General features: G+C 43.9%; 1 protein-coding gene across 1 annotated transcript in view; it reads left to right on the top strand.

The window, feature by feature from the left end:
* The window catches only part of LOC115102274 (cilia- and flagella-associated protein 74), a 44834-nt gene extending 29902 nt beyond the window's left edge, over nucleotides 1-14932 (top strand). Inside the window, 18 exon segments of the mRNA XM_029622059.2 lie at nucleotides 966-1053; nucleotides 4307-4480; nucleotides 4916-5049; nucleotides 5156-5432; nucleotides 5667-5828; nucleotides 6135-6295; nucleotides 7321-7455; nucleotides 7645-7757; nucleotides 8068-8123; nucleotides 9028-9147; nucleotides 9233-9388; nucleotides 9614-9755; nucleotides 9989-10143; nucleotides 11303-11435; nucleotides 12759-12889; nucleotides 13420-13554; nucleotides 14478-14593; nucleotides 14595-14932. Of these exon segments, the coding sequence (XP_029477919.2) occupies nucleotides 966-1053; nucleotides 4307-4480; nucleotides 4916-5049; nucleotides 5156-5432; nucleotides 5667-5828; nucleotides 6135-6295; nucleotides 7321-7455; nucleotides 7645-7757; nucleotides 8068-8123; nucleotides 9028-9147; nucleotides 9233-9388; nucleotides 9614-9755; nucleotides 9989-10143; nucleotides 11303-11435; nucleotides 12759-12889; nucleotides 13420-13554; nucleotides 14478-14593; nucleotides 14595-14619 (2413 nt within the window). The 3' untranslated portion in view covers nucleotides 14620-14932.
* The last annotated feature ends 213 nt before the right edge of the window (nucleotides 14933-15145 follow it).

The raw sequence follows: 15145 nt of genomic DNA, 5'->3' as shown, positions 1-15145 counted from the left end.
TGTTGCTGCAGGATTATTTTCCTGCTGTGAGAAACTGGTAAATTTAAGATCCAACATCTGTACATCCGAGCTGGTTGAAATACAACACTGATTTGCTGTAAGATCGTAATTATGAAACCCGCCTTTTCCCTAGGCTCTGACAGATTTGTTGGAAGCATTGGGCGTCACTTCCAGAGCTTTGTATTCATTTGGAAAACCTCTGACATCTGGAAATCCCTCTTAAATTGCTTTAAACCCTCTGACACTGGCAGCATTAGCTCTCATGCCTTCATAGAGCCAGCATTACCAAACAGGGAGAGAGAGGAGTCAGGAGTGGGCTGGGTTTGTGCTGCTCACTGTGGATCCACTGTGGATTGGCATCTGACTGTTGTTTTCATGCTAATCAAGTATTGGCTGCGTAGTAGTAGAGAGGTGGCAGTTCTCACGAGAGCAGCTCTCCACCTAGGGTATTGATTGAGCTACTGCTTTACATAAGCTCTGTGTATGACTGCAAGCCCTCTTTGGTGTGTTCTTATGCCGAACATCACCATGGCTACAGCCCACAGTAGTGTGGAGGCGTGTTCTCTTGCCTTCCCTGGTGGTTCTACAGATCTAAACGGGGGATAGTCGTGTTGGTTTACAGTGAAATGCTGAAGGTTTTCCTCCATGGGCTCTCTCTATCCCTCGCACTGAGAATTTTCCCAGTTGTTGAAGGCTGGGACATATTTGCTGATGTAATGTTTGAAGATAAACTCTGAAATATGACATACACGGTGGGGCGACTTACAGAAGTCAACAACAAAATTCTAATCTAACAAGACTGCTAGCATTGGCTCTTCCCAATAGTAGCAGCCTTGACAGATTGTGGTTGTTCATGAGCAGGAAGTTGCCGCGCTGTGCATGATGGTGTCATATTGCTGAGTTAATGTACAGTATAATGATTTCCTGTATTCTTATACCCACTACCCTGTTCTTCCCCCCCCTAGACGTTCCTTGTTCGAGGATGCAAAAATGTTTTTTGACAGTGAAACAGGAGTGCTGGAAGTCCCCTTGACAGTGCAAGTGGCTGATCAGGTTTGTTGCACTGTTAAGCTCTAAACTTACTGGCAAGAATTCAATTGTGTTATTTCAAAGTGCACAAAAAGTAAACAATCTGTATCAGTCAACTAACACTGATACTATCAGTTGAAAATGTCCACAAAAGGGACACAGCCAGGGATGCAGAAGGAAGCAATTTGGGAGATGAGTTTTCCTCAAATACTGCACAAACAGCCTTCGAGAGATAGCATTGTGGAAAGTGTCAATATGCGATGATTGAATTCTGGACGCAGTCTACAGTATGAAGTATCATACAATACAACAGCCCCTCTCAATCCACAGGGAAGCGTTGAGTACTTATTCATAAGTAGCAAACCTTCTGCAGGTCCCCATGAAGGGCAGAAGCACTGAAGGTTGTAAATTAACCCATTTTAATGGTAGCAAGTTACAAATGATCCACCACCCCAAGGCCTGCACTGTTCCATGAGTGCTAATGAGCCAAGCATAAAGGTTATTCCACGTTGTTTTACTGAAAAGGTTTCCATAATATCATTTGGATTATTTGTTTTTCGTGTTGTTTCCACTCCATTTGAGCTCTTTTAAATAGATTCAAAATAGATTAAAAAGATTTTATCTCACAGAATGATATTAATTCTATTCAGATTTCAGTTGTGAAACTGTTACATTCAGGGTGTTTGGCACGTAAACTGCTGATCAGGTAATACAACTGGAAATCATAAAGGGATTATCTTCCAGTTTTAGGCACTGATTCGTGATGCTCCAGGGATTATTCTGGATATCCCACCACCTATTGATTTGTGTCAAAAGTTTTTATCAATGTATAGTTATCCAAGTGAAGTATTAAGTAAGTACATCAGGGATTGTTAAATTCCTTTTGACGTGCAAACACAGACACACACACACACAGACACAGACACACACACACACAGACACACACACACACACACACACAGACTCAACAGCAGACTCAAATCCAACACACAAAACAGGCTCCAACCCAACACTCGTGCCGCATTTGTGCTGTGTTACCCAGTCATCAAATCCCCCAAACTGGCCAGCAGTCACACTCCTTCAGCCAAATCATCACCTTACCCTCCCTGCCCCCCCATGCCCCTTCGCCCGCCTCCTAAACCCACACCCCTATACTTGGGAGGAGCGTAGAGGATTTGGAGGCAGTATGTTTTCACGGAGCCAAAAGCAGGCCAGCAGGATGTTCCTGCAGAGACCCAAAGCTGTGCCCCCATTCTTGAACCCTTAACCCTGGCTCCCTTCCAGGCCTCCCTCTCTGGCCACCAGGCCCTCTCTGTCCGGTGCTGAAAGCGTGAACGGGTAAACAAGGAAAGCTGCCGCACCCAGATACGGCTGAGGAGGACATTAATACATAGGTAGGAACGCTGCTCTCAGGACATCAAATTGTATTTGTCACATGCTCCGAATACAACAGGTGTAGTAGACCAATAAAATGCTTATTTACAAGTCCTTAACCAACAATGCAGTTAAGAAACATAAGTGTTAAGTAAAAAATAGATAAGTAAAAATATAAATAATAATAATTAAAGAGCAGCAGTAAAATAACAGTTGCAAGGCTACACCGGTTAGTTGAGGTAATTGAGATAATGTGTACATGTATGTAGAGTTAAAGTGACTATGCATAGATAATAAACAGAGAGTAGCAGCAGTGTAAAAGGGGACGGGGGGATGACGACAATGAAAATAGTCTGGGTAGCCCTTTGATTAGCTGTTCAGGAATCTTATGGCTTGGGAGTAGAAGCTGTTAAGAAGCCTTTTGGACCTAGACATGGCGTTCCGGTACCGCTTGTCGTGCGGTAGCAGAGAGAACAGTCTATGACTAGGGTGGCCAGAATCTGACAATTTTTAGGGCCTTCGTCTGACACCGCCTGGTATAGAGGTCCTGGATGGCAGGAAGCTTGGCCCCAGTGATGTACTGGGCCGTACGCACTACCATCTGTAGTGCCTTGCGGTTGGAGGCCGAGCAGTTTCCATACCAGGCGGTGATGCAACCATTCAGGATGCTCTCGATGGTGCAGCTGTTTAACTTTTTGAGGATCTGAGGACCCATGCCAAATCTTTTCAGTCTCCTGAGGGGGAGGAATAGGCTTTGTCGTGCCCTCTTCACAACTGTCTTGGTGTGTTTGGACCACGATAGTTTGTTGGTAATGTGGACACCAAGGAACTTGAAGCTCTCAACCTGCTCCACTACAGCCCCGTCGACAAGAATGGGGGCGTGCTCGGTCCTTCTTTTCCTGTAGTCCACACTCATCTCCTTTTTCTTGACAACAGATTGTTCCACCTGGGTCAAAAATGTATTTTTTTTAATCCATTCTATTACTTTAGGTGCACTTGATTTCCCCGTGGGCTTTGTGGGCAGGGTTTTTACTTTTCGGACTATTTTGTTGTTTTAATCGTGCCAGGCTAGCTAAATCAAGTTGGGATTGAAACATATACAGTACTTGTCAAAAGTTTGGACACACCTACTCATTCCTGGGTTTTTCTTTATTTTTACTAGTTTCTACGTTGTAGAATAATAAATCACTGACATTGTCACCAGCAAAGCACCACCTGCTCTGCTTCTCATAAAGAAACAGTGGTTGGAACCAAAAATCTCAAATTTAGACTCATCAGACCAAAGGATAGATTTCCACCGGTCTAATGTCTATTACTCGTGTTTCTTTTTATTGGTGTCCTTTAGTAGTGGTTTCTTTGCAGCAATTTGACCATGAGGGACTGATTGGCTCAAACGCATTAAGAAGGAAAGACATTCCACAAATTAACTTAACAATGCACACGTGTTCATTGAAATGTATTCCAGGTGACTACCTCATGAAGCTGGTTGAGAAAATGCCAAAAGTGTGCAAAGGGTGGCTACTTTGAATAATCTAAAATATATTTTGATTTGTTTTACACTTTTTTTGGCTACTAGTTGATTCCATACGTGTTATTTCATAGTTTTGATGTCGTCACTATTATTCTACAATGTAAAAAAAAAACTTGAATGAGTAGGAGTCAAAACTTTTGACTGGTATTGTACATATATACCCATATAATTCTATTTATAGGTCCCATGACTGCTTAAATTAATAAGCATCGTAAAGAACCTCTAGATAGAAGTTGAAGTTCCAAATATGAGTTATGCACAATTTTTGCGTACATCAAGAGTTTTTTTGCAAATAAAAGACATTGACCGCATAGGATATTACAAAACAGAACAGAAATAAGGCAGAAATACTCTCTTTCACTGGGCTTTCAGGTCCGGCCTGTTCCATTCACGGTCCATGCAGTCATCACCTCCTCTGACCTGTGCTTTGACCGGACAGAGGTGGACTTTGGCCACTGCTCCATCTACGAATCAGTGAAGACCAGCGTGCACCTCACAAACCTAACCCTCCTGCCCCAGGACTTTGGCTTTCTGAGCATACCTCAGGTACGGCCTCCATCTGCCTGACGGATTGCATCCCTATGGACTGACCTTTGACCTAATTTCCTGCTGTTTGCATCTCTATAATCCACTATTCCACCTTGGCTAAATGAAGTCGTCATCATAAAACATCAGTAGGAAACACTTCTGTTTATTAATTTGGACTGGTTTTACTCTGATATGCCAATTTGGCCTATGCTATACTCTCCAGCAGGAGATATCTGACAATTGAATTATAATGAATTATATCTCTATGTATTTGACTCTGTTTCTGCTGTTAGATCTGTGGCTTTAGACCTTCATGATCTCACCTAAACCTGTCCTGAATAGCTAATCCGGCCCTATGGAGATTTTCTGCTTTCAGTCAGTCAGGACTAAGGACAAAACCTTGTTTGAATCGCCTGAGCACTGAGCAGTTGAGCAGTGTTTTTCTCCTCCTAGTTTGTGCAGGTCCAGCCCAACGACGGCTTCGGCACTCTCCTCCCATTGGAAACCTTGGAGGTGGATTTGATCTTTAGCGCCAAGAAGGCAGGAGAGTACAGCTTTCAGCTCAACTGCAAATCTGGAATTAACAGGTATCAAGGTTGTGTTCCTTCCTACACCTTGTCCTGTCACAAAATAGAGTGCTATCAAGTATATTTCACTGCATTACTTTTGCGTTTTCCCCAATGGTTGCTATAGAGACTTCCCCCTGTCATGTCGTGCAGTCGGGGTGCACCCTCCGCTAGAGCTGTCTCACTCTCTGGTCCAGTTCGGAGCCACGGCGGTTGGTGACTGTTCCACAGCCGTGCTGCACGTGGTCAACGCACACACCAGCCTCAACGAGTTCACACACCCCGTACCCCGCATTGGCCGGGACCCTGTTGCCCCGGTGGGCCCCCGGCTGTTCGCCTTCACTCCCCCCGAAAACTCAGAGATTAGCCTCACCCCCAGGACAGGCAAGGTCTTACCTGGACAGGTACTCTACCAACAAGCAGTGTGCTTCCACTTTACTTGAACAATTTGTGATGAGGCCTAGCATATTATGTAGTTTCTCTATTCTACTCCATTCCAGTGTATACTCTGTTCTGATGACTGCATTGTTTATTTATGTTACCTTTTATTTAACCATTGAGAACACGTTTTATTTTGCAATAACAACCTGACTGGTCACGTCATTAGGTCATTGACTGGTTCGTTACTGTGTTCCCAGAGGTGCCTGGTGCAGGTGACATTCAGGCCCAGGTTGTGTGACCAGGCCGTAAGGGAAGAAGCGGTGCGGCTGCTGTGTCGCTCCGAAGAGCTGCGCCTCCACGAGCTAGAGAGGGTTACCAAGGCTGAGGGGAACAGGAAGGGAGGGGAGCAGGAGGGGCTGGTAAGCTTCAGTTCTTGGAGTCACTCCATCCTCCTAATAAAAGTTGAATGTGTCTGCATGGTCAATATTGTATGCGTAGCACAAAGACTGGAAGTCATTGCGCTAATGCTAGTTAGCAATTGCGCTAACGTTAGATAGCAACTTCCTTAAAACTGCACACAAAGACATAAAAATGGTAAAAAATCAAAAATCCCAAACTATCCTTTTAATATTGTCTTGCTGCCAATGTGTTTGACTTTGACCATGTGTGTGTGTACGTATGTGCACATTATTGTTCATGTGTACTGTATGTGTGTGCTAACTCAGTGTAAAAGGGAGGCCCCTACGGCCCCCCAAAAAGGCAAGAAGCCACCCCCCGCCCGGCCCCAGGCGAAGCAGACCCTGAAGGAGAAGATCAGCAAAGTGTCCATCAGCCCCAAAACAGACAGCCCCTTCAGAGCCCCCAACCCAGCCGACATACAGTCAGGGTACGGCTCATCTATACCACCACAACTATCACTTAGATACCATGCATACATACATTTTATACAATGGCATCATTGTTGAATACTTTTTTCTGATTAGCTTGAAGGGCATTCTAGAGCGTACATTATTATTTTCCATAGAACGCATAGCCCCTCGTTGATTATCCCTTACATATTTCAGTGACAAATCAAAAATGTACCGTAAATGTTTACTTAATTCTGAGGTAAACTTCCTCCTAAAAGCTTTTCTATGTTAAAACGTAAGTAACTTAGGCAGAGGTTAATTGCAAGCTGACATCATTACATTTAACCATCTGCTTCAGACCTTGCACTGTGTTTAGTGCGTTTACTTTTTAGCGTTTAGTGAGTAATGTATTTTGTCTTCTCTATGAAATAATGACTGTTAAAGGCATTGGGCGGAATCCTAAGCTACGCACATTCGAAGACAACTTATTTTTGCACAAATTATGCATTTATGTCAATGGGATTTGTCAGGAAATATGTAATCAAGATATGTTTATTTTTATTTTTTAACCCTCCTTTTTCTCCACAGTTTTCATGGTATCCAATTGGTAGTTAGTCTTGTCTCATCGCTGCAACTCCTGTATGGACTCGGGAGAGGCCAAGGTCGAGAGCCGTGCATCCTCCGAAACACAACCCAACCAAGCCACACTGCTTCTTGACACAATGCCCACTTAACCCGGAAGCCAGCCGCACCAATGTGTCGGAGGAAACACCATACACCTGGTGACCGTATCAGCGTGCACTGCGCCCGGCCCGCCACAGGAGTCGCTAGTGCACTATGGGACAAGGACATCCCTGTCGGCCAAACCTTCCCCTAACTCGGACAACGCTGGGCCAATTGTGCACCGCCCCATGGGTCTCCTGGTCGCGGCCCGGCTGCGACAGAGCCTGGACTCGAACTCAGAATCTCTAGTGGCATAGACCACTGCGCCACTCGGGAGGCAATCAAGATAGGTTTAGGATTGGGTCAATAGTTAGTGATGTTTGTGTTGTTTGGTTCGCAGATCAGAGGAGTACGCTGTAGGCAGGGCCTCCCTCCTGCACTCCTTCCCTGAGCACTACAGTCGATACGTTATCCCTTGCTTCGTGTCCGACGGAGAGCCACCCCAGAGTGACCCCCAGGCCCAGCCATCCTGCAGGTAGTATACTATACACACTACAACTCCCATGTAGATCCTATTTACAATACCAACCTTATATTAATTTGTCTGTGCCCCCCATTTTCATTTACATGAATCAATTACACACATTCATTTAGTGGGGATAATGTGGAGAGAACAGGTTGAAGTGTTTCTCCCACTGCCTCTGTTGTTGTAACTCTGTCCCAGCAGCCCCCTCAACACGCTGTACCTGGAGCTGCATTGCCCAGCCGTTAGGCCCCCCCTGGTGGTCGCATCCAGTAATGGCCAGACCACCATCAACTACCACCAGGTGGCTGTGGGTCAGTCCATTGAAATATATTCTTCTGACCAGAGCTGCAATCAAATACTATTTGAAATCTTTTGAAACTTTGAGTGTTTGCTTAAGCAAGTGGACAGAGTGCCAAATGGACAGAGTTTGTGGTTTTGGGACAATTTTATTGGTTCATTAATATTTTGATTTCAATCAAGGACAGATAAAGTATTTTAAATGATTTCAAATAGTATTTGAACCCAGGTCTGATTCTGACATTGGAAGTTTTTTCCCTATTTTCCCTTGCCTGTGAATATGTTGCTACTTGTGTCAATTCTGTGTTTCTTTTGTTCACTTAGGACAGAAAGTGGTCAAAAAGCTCACTGTTCAGAATATTTCTCAGGAAGCCTTGGAGGTATCCTTTTCTGGGTCACAACATGCACAAACGACCTAGATCGCCAGAGTGTGATGATCTGTGGTTATGTGAGGAAAGTCAGTGGGGTTTATTCATGAATCTTTACCTCTGCAGAATTTCTACCACTTGTTTTTCTAAGACAAAAAATTCTGGTGCTCAGAATGAAACACATGTTGACATTCTGAGTATGATGCATGCATCAATCCACTTGATTCATTATTTAATTGGTTTTCAACATAAAGTGGTTGATTAATTTAAATAAAAAAGAAGCCTCAGTCTTTCTCGATGTGCTGGTTGAAAGGTGCTGATGTAGCCTATATTTAAAAAAAAAAAAAACATTGCATGGCCTATTTGTGTCATTGATACACACATTATATATAGCTAGTATTGTATAGCTTTAAGGCTAATCTAGACACATCAGACCTAGAAACCAGAGGTTATTCAGTGAGGTGAAACAGATACAAAAGTTATGAATAGAACTGACATGATTCCCTGGTCTACATGCTGACAATCATATCTGTTCCACAGATCCACTGGTTGAAAAAATAGCATAATTGCAAGTTTGATTGTCTTCTAACTTTGCAAGACAATAGTGACTTGAACATGTACATTTGATTAATTTAGCTGATGCTCTTATCCAGCGTGATTTACAGTTAGTGCATTCATCTTAAGGTAGCTATGACAACCACATATGACAGTCATAGTAAGTCAAACTATTACTTAAAATTGGCTTTGGGGATGATGCAAAAAATTACATTTTACACTTGATCTGAGAAAACACTTGCAGAACAGTGGACCCACACAAGCGTATCTTTCACCCATTGCACCCTCCTGAACAGGTCCCTTTGAAGGTAGGATTGAAATACTGCTGTTACCTGACTACTCTTCCTTAACCCTTGCCAAGCTGAGGTCCTCAGTGCTGGACCTGAGTGGTCCGTTCTCCCTCCTAAATGCTCTGAGACGGCTGGGTCCTGGAGCCACACACACATTGTTACTGGCCTTCACACCCGCACTGGGAAAAAGGGTGGGTCAATCGCACTTAATGGACCTGAAAACAAACACACATGTTGCTGTCTTCCCTATAGCTGATGCTGTGGCTCCTTTCACAGTACCGCGAGACTGTGGAGATCCACAGCCCAAACATGACCATGGAGATCACGCTATGCGGGGTGGGAGTGGATCCTCTTCTCACCTCCTCCCACCAGGGTGGCCTCATGGACTTTGGCTACATGTTGGAGAAGGAGAGAGCCTCCCAGATCTTTAAGGTCAGTTAGCCAGCATCAACTAGTATCTTGTCCAGGGGGGTGTACTTGTAGATCAAGCTGCCTCAAGCTACAGAAACAGGAGAGAGGATATTTTCCTATGGGTCATTCTGGTTCGAACTAAGCTTACTTTGTGTACTTCTACAGCAGCAGGCTACTTAGCCTGTACTGCGCCCAATACCATGTCAATGAAGTTGTGATATTGAAAGCTGTATCCTCTGTCTTCAGCTGCAGAACACGTCATCTCTGGCGGTGCGTTTCTCTGTGCTGCTGCACAGCCTGTCGCTGGGGTGTAAAGCCCTGAGTGGAGCAGACTCTTTCCCTGCCCTGCTCAGCCCAGGCCCAGAGGAACAGACACACTCCACTGTGGGTAAGACCAGTCCATCCGACCTAGGTCCACATCTCTCACTGAGAACTAAGGGCTAATGCCATGAGCTGTTGCATTCTCTGTAGTTAGTGTTAACTATCATTTGTTGGATTAGAAAATCTAGCGTTTTCTGGTGCAGCATTATTTTAAATCTAATTATGTTAAATTGTTTCTGAAGCTAACATTGTTGTTAAATGAATTAATAATATTGGTTTCTTCTACCTCCCCGTGGCCAGGGACCCAGAACTACAGTGGTCAGAGTGTGTTCAATGTGACGCCCATAGAGGGCACCATCGCCCCAGGAAAGAGCCAGGACATCACTGTGACCTTCCTGCCAGACCACGAGAGCCTCCACTACTCGGACATACTGAAGGTGGAGCTCATGAACAAGGTACCACAGAATCATCCAGCTCGCCTGACATAGTGGCTGCATCTGAACTGGCACCCTTCTGCCTCTATATTCCATACATAGTGCTACTACAAAAGTGATGCACTATAGCTAATGAGCATGATTCTCTACTTAACACTATCTCTATTCTACTCGTTCGACTGCCCAGACAACTGGCTACTCTGGCGAATTTCATTGATGAATAAATGGTGCTCCTTTTAATGAAACAAAACACACCACCTAATTTCTTATGAGATTTTAGGGTGATTATGCGAATGGTCATATTTTTCTCTCATGCTGCAAAAGCTCAACAGCGCGCACCACTAGGCAAAATATGTGCTTTGGATGAAACAAAACAAAGGTATGCTACAGTTTAACACCATCTGTTCTAAAATGAAATTCACTGTATATAATTCAAAACAACACTTTAGTCTACCTCGAAACAACACTTTATAACTCAAGAAGATCTAAATGCATATTCTCATTAAACTGATTGAGATCAAATGGTTGTTATGCAGATGCTGCATGGACGTTTCACCGGTACAACTTGAATGGTTATCATTCACGAATGACAGTGAGAAATGTGAAGGGAGGGTGACTACAAAATTGTTTGCATAAAGTAGAGGTAAAGAAACGCATGCGTGATTCGGAACTTCAGTTCTGGGGAAGAGGCTTCCAGGGGGGCGGGATGGAGTAGTCACTTTCAGATCCACAGCCTCTGCCTATTTTTTTATGTTTATTTAGCGTTGTTCAAATGAAACCTCACCACCACCACCCAGTGGTAGTCCTAAGAGATGATGCAGTCAGTGTGAATGTGAGAGTGAGGCCTAAAAAAGAAATTAAACTTTACTAAGCCACTCATCACACACACACACACACACACACACACACACACACACGTACACACACAGCTGAATATAGAGCAATGTATGAACCAGTTTCCTGATAAAGGCTGTTATATTAGGTTGGCACTGAGTGAGAAGGTATCTAATGCAGGAGTTCAGTGGAACTAGATAGATTTACTGGCACAGGATGTTTCCGATTTTAATCACCATCTCAGACTGTAAAGTGTTTTTAAAGATTAACTGACCACTATTATGTCATTTTGGATTGTATGTAGTGGACATAAGCTGCTCTAACACCATGCCGCTCCTTCCCTTAGAGCACAGTGTGTGTTATGGTGCTGAAGGGTGCAGCTCGCTCTCACATCATGTACCTGTGTGGAGGAGACCCACTGGCAGTGCCCACTGATGCCGTTCACCCTCTGCCAGCCTCCGGGGACTCTGAGCACACAGGTATCCCTCTCTCGCGCTCTCTTTCTCTCTCTGGTTCTCTTTCTCCTTACTACACCAGTCACCGGCTTCATTAATAAGTGCATCAATGACATCATGCCCACAGTGACCGTATGGACATACCCCAACCAGAAGCCATGGATTACAGGCAACATCCGCACTGAACTAAAGGCTAGAGCTGTAGCTTTCAAGGAGCGGGACAATAATCCAGACGCATATAAGGAATCCTACTATGCCCTCCGACGAGCCTTCAAATGGGCAAAGCGTCAATACAGGACTAAGATCGAATCCTACTATGCCGGCTCTGGCGCTCGACGGATGTGGCAGGGCTTGCAAGCTATCACAGATTGCAAAGAGAAACCCAGCCATGGGCTGCCCAGCAATGCAAGCCTACTAGACGAGCTAAATGCCTTCTATGCTTGAGCGTCTGCTAAATGACTTAAATGTAAATGTAGGTAAGCAACACTAATCCATGCATGAGAACACCAGCTGTTCCAGACTACTGGGTGATCCTGCTCTTCGTAGCCAATGTGTGTAAGACCTTTAAACAGGTTAACATTCACAAGGCAGCGGGGCCAGACGGAATACAAGGACGCATACTTGGTGCATGCGCTGGCCAGTGTTATCACTGACATTTTCAACCTATCCCTGACCCGGTCTGTAATACCAACTTGTTTCAAGCAGACTACTATAGTCCCCGTGCCCAAGAACGCCAAGGTAACCTGTCTAAATTACTATCTCCCCGTAGCATTCACCAATAGCCATGAAATGCTACCACACGGTCTGGAACGAACAGGACCCTGAACATCTTCTACCCCCAAGCCATAAGACTGCTAAACAAGACTGATAAATAGTTAATCAAATGGCTACCCAGACTACCTGCATTGACCCTTTTTTGCACTAACTCTCTTGCACTGATTCTATGCACACATAATGGACTCTACCCACTCACTCACATACTGACACACACACACACTTTCACACTCACCACATATGCTGCTGCTACCTGTCTATTATCTATCCTGTTGCCTAGTCACTTTACCCCTACCTATATGTACATAACTACCTCAAGTACCTGCACATCGACTCGGTACTGGTACTCCTTGTATATAGCCATGTTATTTTTATTTGTTATTTGTTATTCACTGGTATTTATTCCTCGTGTCACTAATCTTTAACTCTGCATTGTTGGAAAGGAAACGTAAGTAAGCATTTCACTGTCAGTCTACAGTCTGTTGTTTACGAAGCATGTGACAAATACAAATGTATAAAAATTTTGATTTGTGACTGTAAGCCTGTTTTGCTTGTTCTCTTCTCCTTGTGTAGCAGACTGTGAGAAGCCCCCTCTCCCTGTGCTGCTCACCCTTAGAGGCGTCTACAGAGAGCGGGCCATGAGCCCAGCGGTCAGAGAGCTGGAGGTGGGCTGCATCTGCTCCACACAGCCTATGGCCAAAAAGGTAGGCTAATACTTATACTGTTGTTGTTGATTACAATTAAAAAACAAGGGGTTAGACTTCTTCTGGAGACTTTTGGTTACAACATCCTATCTTTAAATAAAGTAAACACGCACATGACCACGACCAGGGTCACTGCTAGCTCACTGGTTCCAGCAGCAGCAGCCTTACAAACAGGTTGAAATACCGTCATTACAAAACAGCTTGAAATCTAGTTTAAATAATGTCATTAGGATGAGTTCAGATTCATTTGGAGATCCTAACATTGGCTGCAGTGTACCACTCCCCCTTATTTACTCTCTCTCTCATGGATTCAAAATGTGTGAATTAGTGTAAGCATAGGTTAGGGAGTTAGTTTCCACCACATTTCTGAAAAGATCCCATGCTGTTTATTCCATGAGATGGAGTGAGCAACTGCACAGATAGGGGAGAAGAGTAAACAATCGGACCACAACACATGACTTCCCCCTCCCTCTCCTCCTGTGTTGACCTTACCTATGTTGTGAACTTTGCCCTCTCCTGTCCATGTGCAGAACGTGGAGTTCAGCTGGGAGGGGCTTCAGGCACTGCAACAGAGGGGCTTCACCGTGGAGCCGACCAGGGGCACGGTGGACGCCGGCCACAGACGCACCATCACTGTGATCTGGACTCCTCCTTGTGGCCTTAAGGTGCGACTGCCGTCTAAAAGCCTCAACATGAATACACCGTATACATGGGGTTGGGCTTTGGGGTCAATTCAGTTCAATTCGTCTATTGAAAATAATCTCACGAGGAAAACGTGGCTGAAAGTTTTTCAGTTCATGAATTTAATTGCCATTCACTTCTCACTTCTTCTAGAATAGTGTGTAACCATACCATGAACTGTACTTTAACACAGTGTTTCTCAAGGTGGCCACATTTTTGTTCTAGCCCAGCAGCAATACCACATCAGACTCAATTTATGAACACATCACCAAGCCCTTGATTAGTTGAATCAGGTGTGTTAGCTCTGGGTAATAACAGAAATGTGCACACTCTAGGGGTCCCCCGAGAAACACTGCTCTGTTGTGCACTATGGTATAACGTTCACCACCTATTCAGATAAATGATCAATCAGGGTAGTTACAAGCTAATTATTAGAATCAGGTGTGCTTGGTTAGGGGTGGAGTGAAAACATGCAGTACAGTAGCGCTCCACGTCCAGGGTGGAGAGCCCTGTACTAGACACAGCAAGCTGTCAAGTTATTCGTCCCAGGTGGTTCCACGTGAAGGGAAAACTGTATAATATAGTTTTAGTTATTTCACTCCCTTAGATCTGCATAGGATGGTAGTTTTTGTTTTGACATATTTCAGTTACCAAAGAAAATGTGCAAATCAAGTGAAGCCATAACTGCATACAAAAAAAGAGTCCATATGTATTACAAAGTCTCAGTGTGAAGAGAATGTACAAACTACACTTCCTGTTCCTTCATGTGGCTTTCTACATTACTAAACATATATTTTCCTCTTATTGTATTTGCACATGTACTGTACATCCTCCACTGATTGTTCATTTAATTCTGATTGTGTGTGTCTGTGTCGGTGCGTGCGTGTGTCTGTATGTGTGATTTTAGCCGAATGAGGTGGTGCAGGTGTGTGCGCCCCTCACCCTGAGAGGAGACGAGACAGAGGTATACAGTGTCACCCTGCTGGCCTTGGCTTCCAGAGCTAGTCAAGACCCTTCACACACAAACGAACCAATATGCAAACATATAGAACACTTCACACAGTAACCAATATCCAAAGACACAGAACACTTCAGATGGGACTGGAGGAAAATTAACTCATTGTTATATGTTTAAATATTGTTTAAATACTTCAGTGTAATATACGAGTGTGGACAAAATGTCCCTTGTCATGGTACTTATTGGAAATAATATGAAATGTTTTAAAGCATCATTTTTAAGGCACTTTGTGGACAAGTTATATGGATATGGGTTATTTTATAAGCAAAAATATTGTGGAAAGAATATTTAAAAACATTGACAACAATGCATTTCAATAAATACCTATGGGCATAATCACATAATCAGCCTTTGATCATTATTGGGGGACTATCTCAAACTCAAATTAGACGATAGCCCCTGTTCTAGGCTGGTTTCACCACCAGGGGGCAGAATACACCAATGTTGTTAATTAACAAACTATAGTTTGGGAAGTCGGTTAGGACATCTACCTTGTGCATGACACAGGTAAATTTTCCAACAATTGTTTACAGACAGATTACTTCACTTAAAAATTC

The sequence above is a fragment of the Oncorhynchus nerka genome, linkage group LG20 (assembly GCF_034236695.1).
Source record: "Oncorhynchus nerka isolate Pitt River linkage group LG20, Oner_Uvic_2.0, whole genome shotgun sequence".
Classification (NCBI taxonomy): domain Eukaryota; kingdom Metazoa; phylum Chordata; class Actinopteri; order Salmoniformes; family Salmonidae; genus Oncorhynchus; species Oncorhynchus nerka.
Note: the sequence above shows the minus strand (reverse complement) of the source record. Positions and strands in the feature narration are given on the sequence as shown.